Source organism: Dermacentor silvarum, chromosome 3, assembly GCF_013339745.2.
Source record: "Dermacentor silvarum isolate Dsil-2018 chromosome 3, BIME_Dsil_1.4, whole genome shotgun sequence".
Classification (NCBI taxonomy): domain Eukaryota; kingdom Metazoa; phylum Arthropoda; class Arachnida; order Ixodida; family Ixodidae; genus Dermacentor; species Dermacentor silvarum.
The window spans coordinates 200,106,860-200,115,850 of record NC_051156.1 but is presented as its reverse complement, the minus strand read 5'-3'; the positions used below and the strand labels follow the sequence as shown (position 1 = coordinate 200,115,850).

The 8,991-nt window shown below is 46.6% G+C and overlaps 1 protein-coding gene across 1 annotated transcript in view; it reads left to right on the top strand.

Moving 5' to 3' along the window:
- The first annotated feature begins 6,528 nt into the window (after nucleotides 1–6,528).
- Nucleotides 6,529–8,991, top strand: part of LOC119445146 (carbonic anhydrase-related protein-like) — a 7,654-nt gene continuing 5,191 nt past the window's right edge. The window contains exons 1-3 of the mRNA XM_049664177.1: nucleotides 6,529–6,620; nucleotides 7,882–8,061; nucleotides 8,736–8,893. Of these exons, the coding sequence (XP_049520134.1) occupies nucleotides 8,888–8,893 (6 nt within the window). The 5' untranslated portion in view covers nucleotides 6,529–6,620; nucleotides 7,882–8,061; nucleotides 8,736–8,887. The remainder of the gene's footprint in view (nucleotides 6,621–7,881; nucleotides 8,062–8,735; nucleotides 8,894–8,991) is intronic.

Here is an 8,991-nt window from a genome sequence, read left to right as displayed (position 1 = left end):
TGGTAGCCGGTGAAATACGGTCACCGGATAAAAACAAAGAAGTGTGCGTGTCAGTAGTATTACTAGGTAGGGCCAAGACATGCATGTATAGGCTCCCTATAAGTATTACGTTTTCGTTACATGCGGTTTTAGCAAGCGACTTCCTATACTGAGCATACTAATAGACGTATTGCGTCAAAACATGTAGTTTCAGGCATATTTACCTCGCTTGTGGATTTGTTATTTTAAAGGACATGAAGGAATCTTAAAAACTATTTTCTGTGAATTTTAACATTAAGGTTATTTATAATGCGAAGTAGATATGAAGACGAAATTTGCAGACTAGCCAGAGAAAGTCCAAGGGCTTTTCAAGTTATTTTATGGTAGCAGTCTTAATGCACTTGGCTCCATTGTGAACGACGGTATAGCAGTTCAGTGACTTTTGAGGATAAATCCGTCCCTTTTCGCGTGTTGTATGTTATTTTTGAACCTCTTTGTTAATATGCGAAGAGGCACGAGTTACGCACGTGCTCGCATTCACCCGTATTGGTGATACGCGTTAGAGAACCAGAAATTGCGCAACACCCGAAAGCAGGAATACCTAGACAGAACAATTCACCGAAGATTACGATACTCCCTGACGCGAAATTTGAGCTCTATACGTGTTTTCATTTCGCGATATGTTGGATGGCGCGGACAGTCTGTCTCGTGCGGCACGTTGCAACAGGGCGAAGTGTGTCGCGACTGCCTCTCTAATCGGGAGATCGCGAGAGGCAGCGCGTGGGTGACGCGTGGGAGCGATTTACAGCCGCTGCCGCAGACAGACCTCTGCTCATGCAGCTCTTTGTTTCCATATATGGTATCGGTGGACGCGCTCGCCGCATGCCTTAACATTGACGTCATCGGTGAACAGACGAAGCACGCTGCTCTGGCGCTATCCCGTAGCAATCGTCACCACAGAGCCCGTCTTGCACGGCACTATACGCTTTCATTCTTACGCTTTCGCCATATATATATATATATATATATATATACCCTCCTCCACTTTCCTCGTCGTGCTCTCTTCGCTATCGCCGTCTTTCATCCCCCTCTGCGCTCCGCGTACGCTCTTTCATCCTTCGCTGTGCTCGTTCGCTCGGTTACGACGGACGCCGACGCTCGCCATAGGAACGGGCGCCTAAGAGCTGCGCTCTAAAAGCAGATGTAATCACAAGCAAAACCGATTATACGAGAGGATAAGAGGAACTCCTCAACTGGCAACTACAGAATCCGCTACTTGATCTGGCAACACTGTCCAAGTAAACGAAGGTGGCTGCGACATCCAGGTTCACGGCGGCTCTTTCGCTTGGTGCTGTGGCCGTGTTCCTCTTTTGTGGCGTCGAATCGAGGTGTTTCGTGGAAGCCGAAAGGGTCCTTGCTTTCGATCATCTTATTTAGATCGTTCTCAAGGACTTCGGCGACGAAATCGCGGAAGTAGTTGCGCTGTGAGTGCAAACGTCCGGCCACCCCAGCGAGCCGCATCAGATGTTTTAGACAAAGTGCGTTTCAAGTGAGCGGGAGGCTATAAAATAAAGGAAGTGTTTGTGCGTAGCAAACGTCTACGGGGGGGGGGGGGGGGTAAAGGTGCAAGCACTCGTTCGCGGCATTGCTGCACTGCTACAGGTTCGATACTTCATTGCTTTCGACCTTCATAAGCAATTCCGTACAGTGAGTCGTATTGCAGCATATCACATATAGCATCTCACAATATATCGGCATGAACGTCTGTCGTGCTTTAGAAGGAGGCTAGTAAAGTTACCTGGTCAGTGTGTCGGGGTATAAAAACAAATGAGATTTCCGTTTGTCAGTCGGAGTGCACCTTCTCTTTATAGCTGGCTGATACGCGTGATGAGGTTGTCTGCGTCCGATGACTGGCGCTTTTGTTCGTGCTCGCAGTATACGCAGCGTTAGAGCTCGTAGGGCCCGGGCTTCGGAACACAATAGACACCTGCCGCCTGTAGAAATTCTCAAACCCGGTGAAACGTGAGAAGTGGCTAACAACAAATCGTACCAAGTTGAGTTTCGCCCAACAGGTTTTCAAATTTTAGCGAGGGTTTTCTTTTTGCAAAGTCATCTGTATTAATGTAAATGCATGACTCGGAAACTAATTGAACCAGTTGTAATGTAATCTATCTCTGTGGACAGTGTCGGAAAGCGAATTAGCGGCTCTGTGCGCAGGTCAATCGCCCCAAAGCGGGAACGAGTGCTGTTTGCAGTTGCTTCTAAATTTCTTGTGAGCAAATAAATAATGTCACCGCGTTGAATGAGAAAACAGCATCTTCTGCTTTGACCGCTAAAGTAAAGCATGCTAATAAAACGACATGTCTCCTGGCATCATAACATGTGTCATGATCAACTTCAGACCTTCCGAGGCAGTTATCACTCCTGCTACCGTGCCTTCAGACAAAAGTACATTAGCGAGAATAATCGTGCTGCTTAAAGCATTATTAACGCTAATGCTGGGGCAGAAAACTATAAACGAACGAAAAACAAACGAAGCCTAAGCGTGTACATCACCATAATTTATTAAAGCGTCTGCCTGAAGAAAGTGCACTTCCCGATTTGAAACACCTGCAAGATATTTAATATAAGCAAAAAGAAAGCAATGGTCAACTCGCCGGGAATGAAGTCGACCCGAGTGAAGTGTTCTGAACAAATCGGTACAGTATCAGTCACTTTTTTCTAATGCGGAAGTTTCCTATACAAGTCGCTCTCCGATTCGCGTCCTCTGCTTCTTTCTATACAAACGATGAAATCATACACTGCTGTCGTTCCTCCGTGGTGACACGCATAACAGTACGCAACAAAAGTCTTTCGACGTCCGTCTTTTGTAGCGTTAGCTACACTGGCCTAGACAGGCCCGTTTCGCGCGGCACATCAAACGCCGTGCTGCGCATGCGCAAGGATCAGTGATGTCACACGGCTTGCGCACCGGAGCCACCGGAGCCGGCACCTCTCGCGCACTCCGCCGCCGCCGCGCGCGACTCACCGCCGCTACCGCCGGTCTGCGCATTCCAGAGGAGTGACGTCGTAGCCGTGATAGACGCACTGGCGCCGGCGCGCGCTCGCTGTGCAGTCGCCGTCTGACACTGCGCTGGAGCCGCTGCGCTTGTGACTGGCGTTTGTGTGTGTCATTGGAGCAGCAGTAAGCATGACAATCAAGCTAATCCTTGACAATCGAGACAACCAGGAAAGCTAAGAATAATCAGCTGAACCTTTGCTAACGCTACGTATATCCTGGCATAGCCGAGCTAAGCCACTGCAACATTTTTTTTCCCAAAGCGTGCCCGTTAAGATAATTGGAGGTTATGATTACTATAGCTTACGTTGCCGTATCGCCTCGCTAAATCTAAATTTACATAGGTCTGGTCTGGCGATAGCGCCCCGTTGGCCAAGTTTGCGAGGAAATTGTATCTATTGCTCGTTATTGTCAAATCTGTCGCCGGTTTACTGTGCAAAAACTTCTAAAGGCGTCGCTTAGTAAACATGACTTGAATTTATCAGTGCTATAGGGTATTACTCTCCCTAAGGACCTAGGCTCTATATTCTAGCCACAGGGATGTATTTGACACTCTGTGTGATTTCAATCAAGCAACAAACGTTTATCATGCTGATTCTTACTTTCCTTCTATTCCTAGTATAAGTGTTCTAAGTTCAGTCCGTTCCTAAGTTGGTCAATGGTGGTTCTTTTATAGTTTTTTTTTTTTACATGTAATCACCCACTCATCTCGTCTCACCTCTGAAATGCACACTACTCTTTTGTTGTTTTCAAGTTTTTTAGATACTGGACCTGAAGTCATTATCTTTTCCTAATAAATATTTTAAAAAATCGACACTTTGGTTGCAGGTAGAGCCGGCTATCTCAACATCTTAGGCAGAAACAAAAACAACAGCAAAATATGACAGTGCACAACAACCACGCAATTCTTGGCCAATCCCTCACTGTGGGTACGTGTCATGTTTTAAATGATCATAATCATCATCATCATCATCACGGCGTTATCGCTCTGCCAGGGCCCAGCAAGAACAGCAACTTGAGCTTCGCGACTTCTGTTTCGTGGTCAGAGCCACTGGTAAGTATGCGGCAATTTTTCGAAGACGCAGCGTCAGCAACGATATGTCCTAAGATCGGGAAAAGCGGGGACGCGCCGCAAATTGAGCTCGACAACCTTCGTCGACAATGCTCGCATACGCCAGCATGCTCACCTTTCGCTACGTTTCAGTCTTTGGTAATTAATTTTTCGCACGCAGGTTTTCGTCGTGCCTCCGAAGATGAAAGCCATCGCCGTCGGCAGTTTCTATTGAGAGGCAGAACAGTGCTTGTTTAGAAGCTTTCCGGCGAGAATAAAGGTAAGAAAGAAATAAATAAATAACGAAAGAAAGAAAGATCGAAGAAGTGCCGCATGGCTACATGCGCGTAGGTAGACATGTGTAAAGCAGGTCGTTTGTGTGAACGCCACAAATACAGGTTGAGTTCAGCCTGTCAGTATGAATTGACTATCCCGCGCTTAATCACCGTTGTGAACACTGAAATAATGGAAACCGCGTGCCGGTAGCGTGTTCGCATCTATCTGTCATGTTTCTGAATTCAGAAAGAGAGGTGCTGTAGACGCAGATGTCATATCTGAAGAGAACTAATTCAGCAATTTATAGCTTCTCTATCTATTTCGTTATTTTAATACCCTTACCACCAACCATCTCCTTTTCTTGGGTAGCTGATAAATCGTCTTGAATATAGGTCATTCATGAATCGCATTAAAAACGAATACTTTCTCACAGCGAACTGACCAACTTTGTCACTTGTGTAGTGGGGTAAAGTAGTCTGTATGCAGGGTCTTTCAGCGAACACTTTCAAAAATGTTTAATGGTTGCCTGTTGCAGATAGCATCATTCTAGTTCATGAGCTGGTCTATTCGAAGAGGCGCACATTACTTGCACAAAAAATTAAATGCATAATAGACTATTTAACAAAAAATTCAATAATTCAGTTTGTAAGTAATTATCTTATGAGATAAATGAGAAATAAAAGAAATGCATTGGCGTTCTAATTATTTCTTAACAAAACGTCGTTTTATGCACTGAAGCACAAATTTGGCTGGAACGCCAATGCATTTCTTCGCAAAGTTCGGGAATTAATAGCCGAAACTGGTGTCCTGAGAATTCGTTCCTAGTGGATCCGCCTTGCCAACTCCACGGCTAGAATTTGCAAATTGCAATAAGGGCCACAAGGTAATTAGCTAAAACCTAATTAGTGTTTTTTGGTAATTATTCGATTATGCATTTCAATTTCTTGTGCAAGTAATGTCCGCCTCTTCGAGTAGACCAGCTCATTGACTAGAATTGCACAATCTGTCGCAGGCAACCTTTAAAATTTTGTGAAAGTGTTCGCTGAAACACCCGGTACACTTCTCTTCGCAGGCTCTTCCCGGTGGCCAGGGCTAGACGAGCGCTTGGCTAGACTTACCAGTTGGTGGCACCTGTCCCGGACAAATTACAATATTATACCAGTAGCCCCGGCCAGAGGACGAAGAGGCAGGCGCTGAGCGACACTCAGCGTTTGTGTCGCCAGCCTCGTTTGTGCTGTCGTCCACACTGTTGGTACCGACTTTAGTGTATTCTAACGCAAACGACTTGCCGAATGCGATGTCACGAAGATTAAATGGCGTTGTCGTCAGATTCAGTTCAGGACAGTAATATGACTGACTTCAATGGCAGACATTTTCTCAGAAGGCAAGATTAATATCAGTGGACGAGTTTTTGTTATTACTTGGCAAAGATTATTGTAGAAAGCAGCGAACAGCTAAGAACAGTCGACTTAGACGTCTGCTCTGTTTTGCCGGTAGTATGCCAGTTTGTTTACAACCCGTAGCTTTTTCTATGATGTTGAACCCGAACTACATACAGCTTCGCACACTTGAACTCGCTTGTGGTACAACTTACGCATTAATTATCGTTTTGTCTTTTTCTGATATTCGCAGGTCGACGTGATTCGGTGACCCCTGCGCCGCAATTTCTTGGTTTTGTCGTCTGCTTTTTTTTCTTCTTCTTTCTTTCTTTCTTTTTTTTTCTTCTTTGCATTTTGCGCGCGCTGCCTGCTTGCATTGGCTTGCTCAATCTGTGCTCGCGCTCTCTAACAAGTGATCATTTGATTATTTCTATCATGTTGCAATGTGTAAACGTTTCTGTTTTATGAGATGGCATTTGGGGCACACTGTGCTGGCACTGAAGAAGGAAATGTTTTGCCTGATGAATGCTCTTCTTTTTTTTTTTTTCACGACAGCTTCTGACCATTTGAAGTTTGAAGTGGCTTATTGTCCGAATCCCAGCTTTGCTCGTCTCTAATGATTTAACGATTAATGATTATTGATTGTTGATAATTTAATGATTATTGATTGCTCGTCTCTAATTATGATAACGCACAAATCAAAATCGGGCAATAAATAGTTCGGCTGTATATTATAGGTGATCGCTTTCACCTTGGTATTGGCTACGGTTGTTACTTAATTGTCTTAATGGCCATATTATTTTGTCCTTATTTTATGTCATTCTTCTTTTTTACCTTCCAGTGGGAAGCAAGCCCTGTTGGAACTATGACAATGACCGTACGTGGGACGCCAACTTTATCCCGACATTTATTTCGACAACGAAAAAAAAAAAAAAAGCGCACTCGTAACAGTGCACAGTGTCGGAGTTGGACAGCTGTCAAATTCTGTTTATTCGGCTCGCCTTCTTGGGTGACAAACTTGTAGATAATGGCATGTTATTTTATGCTAGGAAAGACATAGTTCCTTTATTCGTAAACCGAACGAAGCGGGCATTCAGAATCTGTTGCAGGTATTCCCAGGCCGCGTAAGTCACTGCCGAAAGAAATGCGCTCGACATTGTGTTTGCCGCTACTGTAGAGCTATATATCCTTTTTTTTTCCTTTGAGAAGGGGGCGGGGGGGGGGGGGGGGGGCATAGATGTCCATACTTGCTTATACATATCTTTACTGTTGTTACCAGATACCGGAGACTATAACACCGTCAGACGAGTTTTATGTCTGGTCTAAAGTAAGCCTTATGGTTTGGGAACTTTAGCGACCGGTAATTACCTCAGACAAATCAACGAAACACGTGATCCCCGCGCATAATCTGAGCGCTAATCTATTAGTGATAAGCTCGAAAACAAATTTGTGGATGTCAGGTTAAGTAACGCAGATCATGGTATCTGTTATGATAGTCAGGTTATTGCACTAGGCGTACGAAGGCCTGCTTTGCCTATATAGCTGTCTGCTTTGCCTACCTGCCTGCACTGCCCGCCTGCCTGCCGTACCCTGCCTTGACATGCCCTGCTCTGACCTGACTTGCCCTGACTTGCCTTGTCCTGCCTTGCCTGCCCTGCCCGCCTGCCTGCTCTACCCTGCCTTGACATGTCCTCAATTCATTTTTTCTTGCGCTGAGTACTGTAGGACGCAACAGGGACGAAACGAACACTCGATATGAAGCGTGTCACTTAGGGTCCGCTTCATATCCAGTGTTCGTTTCGTCCCTATTGCGCCATACAGTACTTAGCGCAAGAAAAATGAATGTGCGCCAACTAGCCCAATTCATAGCTCTTTTAAGTGACATGCCCTGCCCTAGCCTGACTTGTCCTGCCCTGACTTGTCCTGCCCTGACTTGCCCTGCCCTGACTTGCCCTGCCCTGACTTGCCCTGCCCTGACTTGCCCTGCCCTGCCCTGCCTTTGCTACCCTGCCTTGCCCTGCCCTGCCCTGCCCTGCCCTGCCCTGCCCTGCCCTGCCTTGCTTTGCTTTGCTTTGCCTCGGTTTGCCTGCCTGCTTGCCTGCCTGTAACATTCTCCAAAAATTTCCTCCTCCGTGCAGAGTCGTGGTCGTGGCCCGAGTACCCGTGCATCGAACACAACTCGTGCGGCGGGACGCAGCAGTCTCCAGTGAACATCGAGACGCTGAGCGTGGTGCACGACATCGGCTTGAAGCCGCTCGAGTTCTACGCCCACGACGTCCCGCTCCACAACTTCACGGTGCACAACGACGGCCTGTCGCGTGAGCTGAACGTGCTTCTGTTGCTGCTGTTGATGACTGCGCGCTTCCCAGCCTTCAACAGTATCTGCACGATGCAGCAAACGCTATGGCTTCCGTCAGCCAAACAGGAAGGAGAGCCAGTGAAAGGGCTTATCCATTATCTACTGCTAAACGTCGACCCTTTGAAGCGGTTAAAACGGTTAAGCGGAAGGATCACTGATGGGTTAGCTGCGTTACACTTTACTTTTTTTTTTACGAGTGAAATCGTTCATGGTTTCACAGAGATCATCCAAGAAGTTTAGTTGAATACCATCAGAAACAGTAAAAAAATATGTGCCAGCTTCCTCGGCAACTGACCGCTCTGCTAATGTTCGCCGCAATTTTCATAATAAATGTTAGGCTTTATTCTACCATACACTCCTAAATTAGCTCTAACAACTATCAAAACAAGGCTTGCCCGATTCCGAGTAAGTATGGCATCAATATATGTATATTGTCGTCGTTGAAATTCGTCCGCACACATCATGTGGCCTTCTCCCCGTATACACTAATATCGGGTGTACTGGCGCGCCGCCGCCATATATGGGTGTCTCTGTCGACAGACATCTCACCAACTTGCCGTATTACGTCCGGGTCCCGTGTAATGTCAAGCTTTCGCATGTTCAAAGTATGCGACATGACGTGGCGCCACGCAGTGACCCTCCGGCCTTCGCCTGCGGACAAGACCAAGAGGACAGTGCGGGGCGGTCGCCTGCCGGGCACCTTCGAGTTCACGCACGCGCTGTTTCACTGGGGTTCCACCTCGTCGCAGGGCTCCGAACACCGCGTCGACGGCATCGCGTACCCCATGGAGGTGGGTACGGCACCAGATTATCCCCGGTGCTACTGGTCCGGTCTGCTGTATTTTCAGTTGTATTTCGCTTCTCGACTTGGGACAGTTGGCAGTGAGCT